Source organism: Melozone crissalis, unplaced genomic scaffold, assembly GCF_028551555.1.
Source record: "Melozone crissalis strain CALT ecotype California unplaced genomic scaffold, PUWL_Pcris_2 ptg000019l_1, whole genome shotgun sequence".
In the NCBI taxonomy this organism is placed as follows: domain Eukaryota; kingdom Metazoa; phylum Chordata; class Aves; order Passeriformes; family Passerellidae; genus Melozone; species Melozone crissalis.
Window position 1 is genome coordinate 13,917,553 of NW_026535797.1, and position 17,845 is coordinate 13,935,397.

Consider the following 17,845-nt stretch of genomic DNA (forward strand, 5'->3'; position numbering starts at 1 on the left):
CTGAGGAGCTGCCTCTCTCTCAAGTCTGCATGAAAAGTGGGACCTGTAAGAGCTCAGGAAAAAGAGATCAAAAATCAGTGGCACTTACAAAACAACTCTCAGTAACTCCCTCCAAAGTTTAGCTCAAATTCAATTCTCTTCCAGGTCATTATTTTGTAAAGTATTTGTCTCTCTGCAGCTGCTGCATAATTTAAAGGTAGCAATCTGACTTCTCCCCACACTCCCCAAGCCTCAGAAACAGCTCTTCCAATAACAGACAGAGTTATGAATTAGATATAACAAAATACACTCACCTGCTCAGATCAGATACAGGGAAGTTGGAGGCTGTCACACACATCCTGAAGCTGAACATTAAGATTTAAATGACTTTCTGCTCAGTTCAAGCTGGCCTCAAAACACAAATTGTAGTAGGGTGTTTAACAAAGCAGACAAATGTGCAGCAGAATCTGTGAGCAGGAGTTTGCTGACACCAGCAACAGAGAGCATCACACATAGGCAGGTCCCTGCATCCCTCACTCACGGGCTCAGCCTTGCTCACGGTTTCCTTAGTGCCAGCCCAGGGACACACAGGAGGAAGAGGGATGCTGACTGCTGGGTGGTACCTGCACACTGGACCAAGGACAGAGCACCACTGTGCAGCACCACAGCTGCCCTCTGCTCAGGCTGGAAGAGCCCAAGGGCAGTGATAGCCCTGCTGCAGCCAGTGTGCCACCGAACGGTGACAGGGCCACTCCCCAGCCACCCCACTCTCCCTCCAGTGAAGGACAAACACTGCACACTCTGGACAGACGGGGCTCTGCTATTTATTGAGCTCTAGGTTTGTATGTACATCCATTTACAGTGCTTGGTTCAGCGACAGTGTGACAAGAGGACATGTATCACAGTCTTCCCCAGCTCAGACTTGGGTGAGGGCTGGGCTCAGGAACTGATCCTACACATGCCTGGGCTTCTATGATCATCTCAGCAAGGGAGCACCCTCAGGGAGACAGGATAGCTGAGCCCAGAGCGAGAAGCTGAAAAGTCCAGAGGCTGCCAAGTCAGAAGCAGACTCAACCCAAAATCTCTCATGTATGTGTCTAGGCTCAGCCTAAATGGGCTCAGAGAACAGGAGGCATGAGGACAGCTGGATGACTCAATGCTCCACCAGTCACAATGCTGGGGCTGCACCTCAAGTCCCCTTGAGAAGGTGAGATCCCACCCCTCAGAGGGTGAGATCCCCCTCTATCCCCCCAGACAGGCACCACGTACTGCAAACAACTGTTCCTCATTTTCCACTGGAGAAGCTGCCTCCTCTACATGCCCTGGCCTGTTCTCAAGCAGTGATTTTATGGAGCCTGCTTGCTCTCCCCTAAGCAGTGTCCCTCTGACACATACACATTCCCATACACTTGCATGGCAGAAAGCAAATAAACGTCTGGCTTAGCTGTTAAAAGCCAGACAATTCCCTGCTGAGGAACAGTTTTATCTGCTGAGAGAAGCCAGTGCTCCCAAGGAAAACACAGGGATGTCATCAGTGTTGTGCCCAGTGGGTGGCCAAGGACACAGCTCTCAGTTTCCCATGCTCATAGCAGGTAAGATGAAACATTAACACAATTAACGCACAATAGCATGAAAAAAGCCTTGCCTAAAAATGGTAGTAAATGAGCATGACATCCACATTACTCACACTAACCTACAAGGCTAAGAGCAGGACTAGGCACTTTAAAAAAAAAACATCTGTTTTCTAGGGGGAGGAAAAAAACCTGTGGATCTGGGATGTAAATAACTTCTCTACTTCAGTCCACCAAGTCAGGCCAGATCCTAGTATCATAACATCAGTGCTGGGAGCTGAAAATGCATGAGCAGGGAACAGGTGTGGAACAGGTGTTCATGCTGTGTATTCCTGAGCTGGGAGCCTGACACAGCACTCTAAACAGGCTCTGCCAGATGTGGGCACCTCTGCAGCACTGGCTCTGGGAGCAGAGAGGTGCCTGTGCCCCAGAGCATCATCCCAGAGCTGCTCCTTGGGAAGCCCTCAGCAGACACGGCTGAACGTCGCTTGGTGAAGACAGGAGGGCAGGAAAGTGAAGTCACTACTTCTCCAGATGCATTTTAACTGTGTGCTACACACAAAGGAAAAACTGGAGACTTCTTCATTTATGAAGGTCACCAGGCACCTGCAAACATGTGCAAAGGCAGATGTTCCCGTGAGGAAGAGGAGGATTGTCGCAAAGCGGTCTCTGATGGGCAACAAGGTGAGTGGGGAGAAGGAGTCAGCCTCTGCCCCATGAAAACCAAATATCTAAAAATGTCCCTCTACCTTAGAAACAGCAGATGAGCTGGGGCTACCGGAAGCAACAGTGACCCCAAGCAGAGCTGGTCTCCAGTAGCAAAGTGCTCTGTTTGATGACCCATATTCTTGGATCCTGGCTCACAATGGACCCTGCAAGCCAACAGCCTTGGAAGCAAAGTTTCCCCTTTTCCAATGGCTTGGTTGAAGTGACACCTTTTGACATCAGGAGACAGCAGTGAGCAAGGCCTGCTCCTTGGGGAAACTGTTTTATAATCCAAAGCCATTCCCAATGGGATGGCAATGGATTTGACTTACATGACAGGAGGACACGTTGACCCAGGCTGATGGACAAGAACAGCCCTCACCTGGGACCAAAGAGCTTTCCCCATCGAGCAGGTGAGCAATCTCTACCCAGAACAGTTTCACACAGCTGGGCTGGTTTTATTATTTCAGTTGTGAGCTCTCCCCAGCTCTGCTACAAAGGTTTCCAGTGCATTTTCCCTGAGGCTGTGGAGGGAATCTCCCATTGCTATGTCACAGGAATGGCTGCCCACTCCCGTGGCACCATAAAAAGTTGCTTCCTCCTCAACGTGCCAATCAGCTCTCCTCAGCCCAAGTTCAGTTTAAACACATTCCTTTGGGATCAGACACACAGCAGCAAGGCGTTCCCCTAAAAGAAACTCAGTCCCTTCCGCAGGCAGAGGGGACCGGCCGCAGAGCGGAGTGTCCCTGCCCACCGGGCCGCCCGGCTCCGCCCGCGCTGCCGCAGCGTCCCCGCCTCACGAGATCGTCGAGAATTCCTTCAGCAGCAGCTCCTGGCTCAGCGTGTTGAAAGCAAGGTTCTTCCTCACGTTGATGCTGATGGAGCGAACCTGACAGAAACAAAACGAGATGTTTTAGCCATGTCCTGGCTCCTCATGAACCTGGCGGTTTTGACACTGCTGACCTCCATGCCCAGCATGGAGCTGTTTTGCACTTCCAGCTGCACAGCACTTGCTGCAGCAAGCTCTCACTGAGACTCCAGCCTAGCAAGGAAATGCTGAGGTTCAGGTGTTTCTTGGAAAAACAGGAATATCTACAGTGGCATCCCAGCAAGGAGAGTAAACTCCCAATGAGACAGGGATGGGAGAAGATGCTCTGTGTGGATGCATGAGCTATGATGTAGTTCCTGTTCTGGGACAAAGAGATGGGGGAAGTGAGCACTCCCAGGCTGCAGCTTAAAGACCATATTTTATCAATGCCCACCAGAGTGCCAGTGAGCATTTCCCAGATCAATGCAGTGCCATGGCCTCTGTCCTGCTCCAGAACACCAGAGCCAAAGATACAGACTGAAGGGGAGGACAGAGGCCATGCCACTGTGCTGTAAACACAAATTATCACCCAGGCTGGCAGAAACCCCTGGGTTCAGAGCCAGCTGTGTGTATTCTGAGTGCTGTGCACATGCAGCTGGCTCACTGGCTGTCTCTGAAGAAGAGACACCTTTATCCCTCAATGACACCCAGACTTCTGGTCACCCACAGAGCACAAAGAAGAGCTGGGCAGCCCTGTTGACAGCAGCTTCCCTTCCCCCCTCGTGCCAGCAGACTCCTTGGCCAAATACGCAGGCCCCAGACTGGGCTCAGTCTCAGCTGCACTTGGCAACGAGAAAACAAAGTCAAACATCATCTGTGTCAGCGACTGTGCAGCAGTGACAGAAAGCAAAACTGACACAAGCTCATCCAAACAACAGGATTACAGTTCCCAGAGACTCGGAGCCTGTGATAATAAGGTTGTTGCTGACCTGGTTAGTGTTTTGTACTTTCTAAAAGCACTGGAGGAAGAATTCTATAGATGCATAATGAGGAATCCAATACCAGGGGCTGGAAGAGCATATATATACACATTTTTCTCACTTGCTACCCAGTGAGAAAAACACACTGAAAGGGCAGAAAGCTACCCAAAAGGCAGAATGTGTAAGAAAGGGAAGGAAAGCAAAATTGGGAAGGTTAACAGGGAAAGCTGTGAAATGAACCCCAGTGAGCCCCATTGCATAAACCCTAACAACCCGAGCACGCCAGCAAAGATGTCTGTACTAAGAGACAAAGTACTTGAGTTTTATGTTATCTGCAGAAACCACAAACTCTCCTTCATCAGGATGCTTGGCAGAGACCCCAAGCATCTTTGTTCCCTTGGAGCACCCCTTCAACTCTCTACTTTAGGTGTTTTTTGACTTACTCCATCCTCAAATAGTTTGGGACCACGTCTTGCAAGATAAGCACGGTTGTACCCTGTGTTAAACACCACTGCAAGGGGTCTCCAGAGCACTGGCTGGCACAGGTTTGACCTGCTGCCAGGAGACAGGAGTCCCACTAACAGGATTTGGTACCAGTCCTGCCAAGTGCTCCAACGATCCAGTCAGTTCTTACAAGAAGGAAAGAACACAACAATGAGCTGTGGGGAGTTCTCTGCTCTGGGGAATATCAGTGCCTGAAGAAAAGGGGCAGATGCTATAAGCAGTATCCTTATTCTGACTAAAAGCATTTCTGTGGGTTCCAGCAACACAAAGTACAAGCAGTAATGAGCTCCTGGCCTCAGGAGCTGCTGCCAGGACTCAGGCACCAGCAGCAGAAGATTCCCAGCTTGTATACACATCAAGGTCTCTAAGAAGGGGTCTCTGCAAGTCCAGAAAGTGAGGCTGGAGTGGCACAATGAGAACACAGGGCTTAGCAGAAATTGTAGCTATGGGGTAGAGCACAAGAAATTAATTAGCCTGATTAGTTTGCAAAGAGAAGGAGGAATAGAGCAAACACACTCCATTATGTAAAATGAGGTCAGAAAGAGAACAGTGAGTAATATTTATCTGGCTCCCCAGGGATGGGGCAAGAAATACACAGCCTAATTTAGACAAAGAAGATTTACACAGGAAAAGAGGAAATACTTTTAAAACCTATGGGCTGTGAAGCAGTGGAGGAGCTCACCTGAAGCTACTGTGGAGCCAGTTTCATTTAAAGACAGCTTCAGGTTTAGACACAAACTTTGGTCAAGAGCAGTCTAGATGAATGTAGATCTCCCTGGTGAGAAGAGTGGGCATGGTAACACACAGGAATGACGTTTACACAAATCTCTGCCCAGCATTTCTTCTGCTGTGAGGCATCAGGCAGCCGGAGCCAACCCGCTTAAAAGGTAAGAATAGCTCAAATTAAAGTTAAATCAAGTTATCTCCAGCACCAGGGCTCAGCACAGGGAGCCAGAGCTTATCTCCCTTTTGGAGTTGGAAGAGCAGACAGTTACACAAGGAGGTGTCAGTCTGTAACAAGGATGCATTTCAGAAGCTTCCTATAGTGCACCTAAGCTGCTCCATAAGGATACACCCCAGGACTCCTCCTAGCTCTCGGTGCAGTGGGCAGCCCAAGCCTGGAATTTACCAGATCCCTCCAGACTTACACAATGGCCCCAGAACTCCAGAAATTAAGGTCAGAGCTTTAACATTAATTCTGCTAGGAAGTACAAGCAGAGCACATGTCATCTCTTGCTTCTGTATGGAGCATCCTGGAGAATTAGGGACAGAAGAACTCTAAAATTGTTTTCTTACTATCAGTCCACAAATGTTGAAAAAATGGAAAATGCACAAAATACTGACATCACCTGTGGAAGAATGAGTAAATGAAAGAATGGATGAAACAAGGGCATTAACCATGGGGAGGAAACATGATAAAATTTTAGTTTTGTGTCATCAGAGCTGGAAGTGTGCAAGGTTGTACCGACACTCCTATTTCACAGCAAGTCTCATCAACTAAACCTATTCCTAATCAACAAGCAGTCCTTAAATTATTTGTACAATGGGAAGAACATTTACACTGACTACTACACTTAATTAAAAGTCAAATTAAGATAATTTCCCCAGTCAAAATCAATCCCTAATCAGACTATGTTGAGACTGATGAAACCTATCTAACTGCAGAGACAGTGAATGCTTTGGAAAGATGCTGAAATCTCTTTCCACACATTCCTCCAGCTGCAATGTGAGGGTCCAAAAGCTCACATCCAAACCATTCTTTCTATCAAAGCAGCACAGACCTCAAATGACATCCCTGAGGCTTCAAAGGAAAAGAAATAAAAAGTCTAAGAAAACTTCTTAACTTCATTCCTTCAGCCCCTCAAAGGCAGCACAACATGCTGAAAAACCCAGCTGATAAAACAATCTGCACATCACCTTCCACCACAATGTGGCCGCAGTATCGCAGCCTTTGAAAACCTCTTTGTAAAGGGAATGGGAGAAGAAAGCAGATTCTTCTTTGGGATTAGCAAGAAAGAGCAGCACTGAGGCAAAGCAGAAGAAGTGAAGCAGTGAATTAGCAAAGCAGGTCAAAGGAGTGAGAACAAGATTTCTAAGCATAAAGGAGCCCCCAGAATGGCTTGGGGAAGCTTCTGCTCACCTACTTAATGGGAGCAAAGAGAGATAAAAAGGCAGCTGAAAAGGAAAATGTCTCCTCTGTGTCATTCCCCACCCAAGAAGGGTTTGCTTTGATGTAAACATTTGCAGACTGTGATAAGAAAACCTGGCAGAATCTGGAAAGAATTACTTGCAAACAGATCCTGTCCAGGAAGACCTGATGGGAACAATGTGAGTTCAGAAACTTGGAGTTCACCACCAGCCCTGAACTTTTGGTACAGTTCACAACGAGATTTGCAGCAACTTCCCTCTGCCCCCTCCATGAAATCCTGCAAACCTCCGAGGCTTAACCCAAAGCACCGGGTAGGGGGGTATTATCCAGCATCAGACCAGCAAGAGAAACTGAAGTAAAGACTCAAAAGCTTCACAAAAAGAAAGCAAGTACCTGGTTTGAAGGGACTGTGAGAAGGACAGGGCAGATTAGGGCCTTTTTGATGAGTTGTTTGAACAATTAATAGAGCCATCAGTTACTGTGCACCTAGAGAAAAGCAGAGCGAGGAGGCCGGGAGGCCAAGTGGATTTGCTGGAGACAAATCACAACGTATCAGGTTCATTCCCCGCTGCGCCGAGGCAACAGCTTAATGGAATGCAGGGGATTTTCTGTAGCTGTGAGTAAAGAACATTTAATAGGGTCCCAATTCTCAGGGCATCTAGAGATGTGGATTAAACTGATTCACAACTGGGTCAAATCAGCACATTTATACAGTAATTATTCAGGCTTTTATATGCTCTTGAGGAGAGGGTCCCAGGGGTACCTGGATGGGCAATTTTCACCAGGGAGTTGACGGGCTGGTTATGGTAAACAGATTCTTAAATGATACAAAATTGGGATTTTGAAAAAAAAATAGGAAATTGATCTAGGAAGAAAATAATTTTAGCTGAAATGTTTCGTGGCTGTGATGACCATAGGACTGAGAATGTAATTTTAATCAATTGGCATGATTGGCCTGAGCTTCTGCCAGGCCAAGTGGAAAGTAGGACATGCAGGAAGCAGGGCAGTCATGTGGCCAAGGGGAAGGAGATGCTGGCTGAGGGTGGGAGCCCTTGGGACAGAAGAGATGACAACAGAAATGGGAATGTGTCTTATTTCTAGAGTACAGTAGTAGAAGAAGCCTGTGTCACAGGAAGGCTATGGCCAAATTTCTTTGCTGTATTCCAGGAAAGCTGTGTCAAACAGCAGGCCAGAGAGACAAAAACAGGCACAAAAGAACACAGAAAAATAGCACAGAAGCAATTGCAAATGCTTTTGCCCATATACTACCCAGTGTCAGGGCTGGAATGACCCCAAGAAAGTTAAAAGCATGCTGTAAAAGGAAACAAAACCATTTCAGGTGCCTGTTCTGGAGCAGAGCTGACAGAGGGATGCACAACAACATGCCCCAACTCATGGAGACTCGTGATAGAGTAGGCAGGCATCAATTACTCATCAATCAGCAGGGACAGAACTGGGAGAAAGAATCAATTCTCAGACTGGTGGAGAAGGCTGCCAAAGTTAGAGATCCCTCCCTTTTGGTGAAGGTGTAATGATTCAAGAGTGAGGCTTCCCTCACACACCAGTCACTACAAAAACACTGCCTCCATGCTCATGTAGCAGTGGACATGAAAATTGCTCATGTGGACAAGAAAAGTTCCATCAGTGCTCTCTGGAGAAGGGTAAGCAAGCTGACTTGCTGAAGAATTATAACTACCAACCTGAATTATTTAGACTCATTTTTGTCTTTGCTCTATAATTTTTGTGGGTCTTCCTACCATCAGTCTTCTCTTCTTGCAGAGGGAGACATTTCTAGGGAATGCCTTCACTTTCTATGCTTGGAAACCCTTTTTTTGTGAGTGAAGGAGGAAGGCAATGAGCAGGAAGGTGTTTTACTAGTCCCAAACTTCATGGTCGCCTTAACAACAGCAAAAAAGCCAAGTTGCTCTGCATGATTAACCCCAGGTGGGAACAGCCAGCTCAGTCAGCTCCTCCCCATACAAATTTACACCCTGTCTTTGGGGGCAGTCCAATGGAGTAACAGGACTGCTCAGCTACACCCCAAATACCACTGGCCAGGCCATAACAAAGGTTCTGAAGGGGGCTGTTGATTGCTCAGAGGCAGGGCAGCTTACCAGCTCTTTGAAGAAGGCAGCCTCCTTATGCTGCTCCGAGTAGCGCTCGTACTGGTCCAGCCCGTCCTGCAGCTTCAGCGTCAGCGTGTCGTAGTTGGACCTCACCACCTCCAAAACCTGCCAGCAACAGCCAGACACAGCACAGGAATCAGCATCACAGACTCCTCAGCACAGGAGGAGCAGGGCTGAGATAGATCACAGCTCTGGCACCTGTTTTCACAACAGAGATGGCTTTAACAGCCAGTATTTGGCTCATGATTAACAACATGGAGCTGGGCACTAAAGGCTTCCTAATGCCAAGGAACAGTCCTGAAATTTACAGAATTTCTCCACTCATGAGAATGGTAGATGAAACCTATATCCATGACAGCAGCAGCTTTCTGTCATCAGAATTAGACATATTAATAAACCAAGCAGCTAATTACCACATGTACACCCAGATGCAACACAGAAGCACAATACAAATACAGATTTGCCCAGTCCCACAGTCCCAAGGTTAGTTTTGTCACCACGCTTCCCTCCTGGCTCATGAATCACCACTCACAGCCTGCTAAACCACCAGCTTCTAGAGCTGCTCAGGTCAGCTTCATACAGAGCACTGCATGTCTCTCCTGATAGGAACAAGCTTCTGACAAGCAGCACTAAGAGAAGACCAGCCCTGGTATGGACCCAGCTTTTAGAAAGACAGGAAGACATGAATCCAGGTCTTTCTGCCCAGGAGATCCTTTACTCTCTTTGGTTTTTACAACCAAAGCAGTTCCAGCTTTTATTACTGCCTTACTCTGCTCCCAGTGTTGGGTTATACTTGCAAACTCACAGTTACACATCTCTGTTCTATTGAACCATCCATTTTCCTAACTAGGGAACACCAAGAGGGACTCCCACAATGATTTTTAGCTTTAGAGCATTGCATGGACTAACATATTCCTCAAAGCACTTATGAGATGGTTGGTGACAACAATCTTCCTACAAGGAACCATAGAGGTTAACACTCCTGGGCAAACATATGCCTGAAATGATTCTCCTAAACACAGGAACTTCACTCTTAGGCTGTTGCCATTTGCTCTGAGAGCTAAACAGAATATGAACATCTGAGGTTTGCACTGCAGTAATCCCAGCTCATGACAAGCTTCAGCCAGGAAGACAGTTGGTAAAAGGTGCAAAAAGAGAGGACCCTGCTCCAAGGCATCACAACTCAGAACAGATCCTAAGAAGAGCATTGCAGAGGATTGAAGACAGCAGTGACCAGAACAACAAGGAGCCCTTGCACTTCTCCTCTTGTACTCCCAACAGTGTAAGCACTACTGTCAACTGCTCCTTTAGGCAGCTGGCAGCTCCTGCCCTTTACAGATATCTTGTCCTTACATTTTTTATTCTAAGAAATCTAAAGTTGCTTAGGGTTCATTCAAAAGCTTGCTTCTCCCAAACTCTGCACGTGGCAGTGGTGCACAGAGATACTCATGCTAGGGCCTGAGATGGCAGAAGCTACAGGGAATCATCCAAATGAGGACTGGGGGCAAAAAGGGGGTTCCAGAAGTGGTTCCCAGGTGAGATGGTCACACAGCAGTCTCTGCAGCTCAACTGTCCTGCAGCATTGCAGACACAAGCTAGGGAGAGGAATAAGGATCTGGATGAAGGTCTCAGAGTCCTTTTCCGACTGCATTGACTCTGATTCTGCAATGTTATTTAAGAACAGCTTGCCAGTGTTGCAAAGGCTCACAGCCTCCTCTCCAGCACTCATTTCCTAATGCTGTTTTGTTTGTCAGCTCCACTGGCAGAAAGAACTCCCTGCAATGACATCCATCTCCAAATTCAGCCTGCCCTTCTTGCTCCTGTGTGCAGAAGCTACAAGAAGTATTGCAGAGCCAAGAGCAATGATGAAAGAATGCCACCTGGGCACAGGAATAACTATCCACTAGGGACACAGTGTAATAGCATAATGCACCTTCTTCTTAGCAATAAAGGATCTGGCAGCTTGCTCCTGTCAATCAGAGGAAGCCAAATTGATCAAGATTAATAAGCTGCAGAGAAAAATCCTGATTTGAAAGGTGAGGAGTTGAACAGGATTCTCCAGCAGTAATTCAAGAGCAAAGGCATTTCATTCAGGGTTACCTGACTCCCCAGGAACCTTCCCTTCAGTCTCCCTGTATTCCCATACACACAGGTGTGCACTGTGCCCCACAGCTGTGATTGCTCAATGGATGCACGTGTTTCTTTAGGAATAATCAGGATTCCTCCTTGCTAGCTCTGAGTAGAGATCTCTTCAGATAGTCAAAAGAGGCATCCTCAAACCATGATGAAGAGAAGTAAACTCTGAGAGCAGTAGTGAGCTCTGTAACCAGAATCCTTTAAATCTGTCTGCTTGCATCACCTTTGAAAGGCAGCTAAGAACTCAGTTTGATACTTCAGGATGAGGACAGGGAAGAAAAGAGGCCCCCAAATTCTCTACTCTGTTACTTATTGTAATCTCTGCAGTGAGCTTGAGATCAGCTTATCCCTTCACTATGTATTTCATTGGCTTCCACTCCTATCTCCTTTAATTATGAAATAGAACTTAAAAAGAAAGGGTAAGTTAAAAATAAACAGCTTCTCCCCACTGCGTGATAATTTCCCTTTCTTGCTGCTACTGAGAAAAAAATGCTACGTGGGATCTGAGATAAACCCACTCACAGATCATTTCAACCTCATACCTTGTAATGGATAGAAGCTATTACTGAGATTAGGACCTGCCATCCTTGAGATGACTTCATCTGCTCTTTAAGATGCAGCTGCTAGACAGAGGACAGGTCAAAGAGCAGCAGAAGGTATTAAGAATACCTAACAGGAAGGTTTAAAAGACATCAACTTCCTACACAGATGACAAAAAACCTCACATCCTTGGTGTAATAGAAGACTGCATGTTAGCATCCTTTGCCCTTCTTACACATTGCTTTGACTTTTGCTCAGGAAAACTACTGCAGGAAGAACAGCCTTTTTCCTTAAACACACAAGATCTTTATCTGCACTTTCTGTCAGATCCAAAGGAACTTGAGCAATTTAATTTTGAGATTAAAGCATTTCTCCCTCAAAGTCTTGTTCAACCCATTCTTCTTGGAAGTCTCATGTCTAGAAAACATGAATTCCAAGATGGTCGAGTATGAGAAGGGAAAGGCTTTTTAGCTGTTCCTCCAAACAGATTTGAAATACTCATTCAGATTTTTACCATCTCATGAGAAGCTGGAAAAATACCAGTTTCAGTGTCAGGCAAGGACAGATGAAATTGGACTGTAGATGATCTTCAAGGAGTTTGATGTGACACCCCTAAGACTGCAAGGATAAACATGCAGGGGAAGCTTTTTGCTTTTTTTTTTTAATAGTTTACTGGATCTTTACAGTGGGGAAAAAAAACCCAAAAAAACCAACAAACAAACCCTAATGGAGTCACAATCTAAAAGTCCTTTTGTAGGTTACCTTAGGGGGATCAGAGTCTTTAAAAAGCAGTATGATGGAAGCCAGCAACTCAGACAGGGTCAATACAAGAGGAGAGAAGGCTGCTGAATTCCCTTCCTGCAGTTACCTGTATCAGCCCCAGAGGCTATATTTGCTCATTTTTTCCACTGCAACAAACCAGAACTCAATGGAGCTGTACCGCTGTAATTTAAAGATAATTTGCCATCGAATTAACCCCCTATCACCACTCACTCTCTGACCGCTTTCCAGAAGTTCCAGGGAAATGCTGGAGATTCAGGTCCCTGCATGTGTGTCCCCAAACCAACTTTTCAGGAGCTGCTCTGAACAGCAAGTGTTTTCTCTGGCATTCAGATTTCAGCTTCCTCCTGCAGCTACAACTGCCCATGCCCCATAAAACTCTCCTTCCCCAGTCATACCAACAGCTTGTGAGTAGAGGCAACCCCTCAGGAACATGGCAGGAGGGCTGGCTTCCAAAGGAGGGACTGATGTGGGGCTCAGCTCGGTGCAGCATCCCACCCTTGCCATGCCAGGTCACTGCACCCAGAGGAACAAGATTATTTCCCAGCTTGTGGCTCCTTACTTTGCTCCATCCACCAGCTCCTTCTACCACTGCCTTGCAAACTGGATGGACAATCTTGGTCAGTTGGGTCAGTGGCCTCCTCTCACACAAGCTCTGAAACCATTTCCCCCAGAAGCAGTTGCCCCTGCCCTGAAATTTTCAGCATTCAAAACACAGCATCATTTTGCTGTACTAGTCACTGACTTTTTCCTTACTGCACCAGAGCTGCTCCCTCTGACTGATCCTCAGCAAGAGCCAACACACTGCACTCCCCCAGGAGAGACCAGTCCTCCTGCAAGATCCTGTCCTGGAGAAACACAGGGATTACAGCACTCTCCTATCCCCACTGCGCCCAGGAGAGCACTGCTGCTGTTAGCAGCAATGCCACAGAGGGAGCTGCACCAGCAGTAAAACCTAATGGGCAACATGCAGCTCTAGGGCCCATCTATCTAGCAGACATCATCTGCTTCATTGCTTAGTAACTTTTTAACCTGCAGAATCCTTCAGCATCTGCATCTGCAGTCTCTGCCTTACTGGAACATAAAATTAGAGAGCACCAGCAATTCACAGCACCCAGCAAAGGACCTGGTGGTGGGTAGGTTCCAGGGAGCATGCACAGGCAATGACAAAAATAAAAGGAAAAACAGAAACAAGAACAAACCAAGGTCTCTACATTGTCTTTTTAATTAGCACAGGAAAGCACAAGAATGCAATCAGTCAGCATCACCAGTACCTCACTAAAGCCTCTCCATGCCCATAAGACAGTCATTAAGTACCATGACACAGATTGAATGATCTCACACCAAGCAAAAGGTAAAACACCCCCAACAATGCCCAGGTTAAAATGCACTTGCCCCCTCACCAACTCCCAGCTGCTCAGGGATGGATGGGGGAGTGTCTCAGGTCAGGACTAGCAAGGCCCCACAGGACAGAAAAGCCAGAGGCTCTGTCCCATCTGTTCCCTGCCAGAGGATGGAGCAGCCAGCCTGTGAGGCATGTAATGCCAGCCTCTCATCAGCACTGCTGCACAACAGGGCAGGACTGAGGGCAGCCAAACATGCCTTCTGTGCACCCTGCAGAGGTGTGGAGGCACTGTCTGTGTACCACATCCAGAGGGAAGTCAGGCAGTCCCACCCCCCAAACTCAGTCAAAGCACAAAGCACCACAACAAAACTCAGCAGTCTGTCCCCTCAGCTCAGAGGGTGGAGGCTGTAGGAAGAGACTCTAGGGTTTTCCTATTCCACTAGAAATGTGCATTTTACGTTGCAGTCATCAAATGGGCTTGTTTATTCCAGGTTTAGTACAAATCTTCCCCTTTTTCTTCCTCCTTAATCTCAACAACAAGTTAAAGTCCCTGAGTGTTTCTCTTCATGAATTCAACTGAATTGCAACATTTCTCATTGTAATGAAAAGGCTGCTGACACCTGGACTACAAAGAGGCTATTGCCTCTCCATAATAAAGTGCTGGATAATTGACATCAATTTTACAGTAGTAACTTCTAATTAATAGAGAAAACAATTTTTTTCCAAGTGCTATCACACTTCTCATAGAACAACTTCAAAGTTGCTGATGCAGGCTGAAGTCTTTGTTGAAATTAATCCCCAGAAGCACCACAGAGAAAGAACATAACTAAATAATTAGAAGTTAAATAAAAACACACACACAGCTGCCACATTTCCCAACAGACTCTGCCCAAACCCCAGCTGCACCCATCTCCTTCTCCCTTTCCTCTTTCTCTGTCTGCAGGAGCCAAGTTCAGAGAGAGGCTCCACTAAGGCTGGCAATGCTACAGGCACATGATGGAAGCAGCTGCCACTGCCACTGGCTTCCAGAAAAGCATCCATCCAGGACTAGCAGCAGCTCAGAGCTCTTGTCTGACCCAACACTGCCCTACCTTTGCAGCTATCCTGGAGCTAAATGCAGTGCTGATGCTTTAGCACCACTCCTCACCCCCACACTGATCAAGCCATGACTGTTATTTCCATGTTCATGAATGCTAAGAGGAAGAGGAGGAGAAAGATGGTGCTATGATGGTTTCACAACTCAGATTCCCAGGACATGCTGCGTGTACAGCACACATCTGTGGATCCAGAGGATGTGGAGTGGGTCAGATGGGAAAGGCAAAGATGGGGGCTGCAGATTCAAGGGTAACCATGCCACATATATGTAAGACTCACGGCACACTGCCAGTCCTGCTCTGGTGTCCTAGATCTGCATCCAGCAGCTGCAGCTTGTACTACATGCAGTGAAGGACCTGTGGCCCTCTCGTGCTGTGGGCTGAGAGCATGAGCCTGCAAGTCAGCCCCCACCAGCTCACACATCTGTCATTCCTTCCCAGAGTAGAAGGCATCATCTTTTCTGCCCTGAGTACAGGAAAATTTACTGGAAGAAGGATATTTTTCCAATTGTAAGAAGTTCAGCCAGACCAAAAGATTAAGTGGAAGCAAAAAAGGGCAAACCTCTCCTCTGAGGTATGAAACAGGATGCCACTGAGGTGGGATGCATTAACATTGCAGGGCAATAACTGTAAGAAGTCACTGGGGAGAAGCACAGCCTGCAGAGGTGGGTGCAGCTCCCCATGAGCTCCAGGGTAACAAAGAGACACGAGGACATGCTCCAGCCCTGCTGTGGAGAGCCCAAAGCTGATGGAACTCATGAGAGTCTTGTTCAGTACCTGGAGCTGGACACAGGGACAAAGTTGAGCAGCACACAGCAAAGATGAGTGGAAATAGGGAGAGGAGGAGCCTCACCCTGCTCTCCACTGCTGGGTTGGTGCAGAGACCCCTGCACACAGCTCCCACCAGGTTTACTCTGGCAATCACAGACTAAAAAGTGTCAATCTCCCTCTGCTCAGCTGACTGAGCATTAGCCAGGACATTGCTTCCTGGAGTTTGGAAATGAACTGTCTCTGCCAGTCACTTCTCACAGTCCTGCTGTTTTCAGTGAACTGCTCTGTGCCCAGCCAAACACAGTCTAACTTGCTGTGTCCCAAATCCTTCCTGAGGCTGCTTTTATACATCTGCACTTGAGTGGTATCAAAATCCAGGCCTCATCACTTCCCTACACAAGGAAAAGGTTTTGATGGTACTTAAAAGATTATCATTATTATTATTTTAGTTAGCACATCAAGGAGGGACATTTCACACCCCCTTTTCTCACCTCAGCATAGAGCCAGTCTGTCAGGCTCAGATGATATATAGTAGCTCAGATGTTTGTTCAATGATCTCACAGGGATCTGTGATCTTTAAAGGAACAAGCCTACAAAGGCAACACTTTCTATCCATGGAGCATGAGGGTTTGGTTACAGTCTTTTTCTTCTGCCCACAGGTGCCTCTTCTAAAGATAAATAATTTATAAGCTCACTCAGAAAATTACTGTTGTTCTCTGAACTCTGCTAGCAGAAATGGCATCCTATTTTAGGACAAGAGTTATCTGCTTCAGAAACGTTTTAAACCCACAATCCATTAGAAGCCTTAGGTGTTCAACTTTATTTAATGGTGGTAAAAAAACACACTGATCCAACCAATCTGGAAATCACTCAGCTTTCAGAAATGTCTCAAAGCCAAAACTGTTACCCAGCTCCACCAAGAAGCAACTGTAAATAAAACAGTGCCCATTCCAAGCTCCCACAGGACAGGCATTCCCAACACCCAACAGGTACTTTAAGAAGCAGTAAGGCTGCAACCAAGGACAAAGGCAAGGAACAAGGAGACACACACGGGTTCTATGTGCACAGCTGTCAGGGCACTTCATTTGTAAGAGGTATAGACAAGCAGAACAGATTGATGTGGTGATAACCCTGGACATTCCTGCAGCCATCACCAGGACTAGGCAGTGCTGTGCTACAATAAACACCTTCTGAGCTCATGCTGAAGGCATGCCCACCTTACCAGAAAACCCATGCCAGGAATGCCTCTGCTGCAGAGTAATTTCAAGAAGTCATGTCTATACATGTTAAATGCACCTTGCTCAACCCATTCAGGTTTGGAGCACATGGAGCAAAATTGCATGTGAAAAAGCATCACACTGCCTTTTCTCAAATCCAATCCACCTTTTCCAGTTTCAAAGATGGTCAGTGGGTTTATACTAATCTGCATATCCCACGTGGCACAAAGAACCTGGTATTCTTTGTGGGACACTGGGTGCTCTTTCCCAGACTGTGGGGCAGGCTCTCCAGGGAAAATAAAGGAGGCAACTCTGTGCCATTCAAGGAAGGAGAACAGGTTCAGTGGGCTTCTGCCAAGAGAACAAACCTCCATATACTGAGTAACGCTGGCACTTTCAAAACCCAGGCAGAGAAAAAGAAGTCAAAGATCCTGAAACAAATTATCTGAAAAATTATCAGTTAATAAAGTAAGCAGTCTCCAGAGCAGACATTTAGATTTGGAAGGGGAGATACACCAGAAACTGAATGAGGCCCACTAAGCTTGCCTGTTTTTAGAAATTTTGTTGAGAAAGGCAGGCAGTGTTAAGAAAGGCCAGGATGATGGCAGGAGCATAAAAACCTGAGATAGATAGATTTGCTATTTTGGAGTTACAGCCCATTTTGGAGTTGTGAACCCTTATCTCCAGCTGGTGGCATTTATGAAAACATTTCTCACTGCTAGGTACGTAAGAGCACTTGCAATTCTGCCAAGGCTCGAAATGCACTGCAGATAGCAATGGACTGGACCGTTAATTTTTTTATTTCCCCTTTGTGCTTACAATTAACTTAAGTGCTGAAAAGTGATGGGCTATTCCAGGAGAAGCTTTTTATCTACCAGCTGCATTCTCACAGAGCAGTAAATCAACTGCTGTCACCAAACCATCACACTAGAGGACAAGAGCATCCTTATGCTCACTGTTATCATTCATGTTACCCGTTCAGCCTAAGTGGCTAACCAGCATTCAGCAAATGAATGCTGTGATTTGTGTGCAACCTTTGGTGCAATTCTCCATTTACAGAAGACCTTGTCCTCCTGAACACAGAGGAAAAAAATAGTCAGCAGCAGCTCTTCAGCACCATTTAACTGACCAAAGCAAGAC

General features: G+C 46.6%; 1 protein-coding gene across 2 annotated transcripts in view; it reads right to left on the bottom strand.

The window, feature by feature from the left end:
• Positions 1-1,706: 1,706 nt before the first annotated feature.
• The window catches only part of ARMH3 (armadillo like helical domain containing 3), a 121,685-nt gene continuing 105,546 nt past the window's right edge, over positions 1,707-17,845 (bottom strand). For both annotated transcript variants that reach the window (XM_054277134.1, XM_054277135.1), the window contains exons 25-26: positions 8,811-8,927; positions 1,707-3,144 (exon numbers count right to left, since the gene is read on the bottom strand). In XM_054277134.1, coding sequence (XP_054133109.1) covers positions 3,052-3,144; positions 8,811-8,927 — 210 coding nt within the window. In that variant the 3' untranslated portion in view covers positions 1,707-3,051. The remainder of the gene's footprint in view (positions 3,145-8,810; positions 8,928-17,845) is intronic.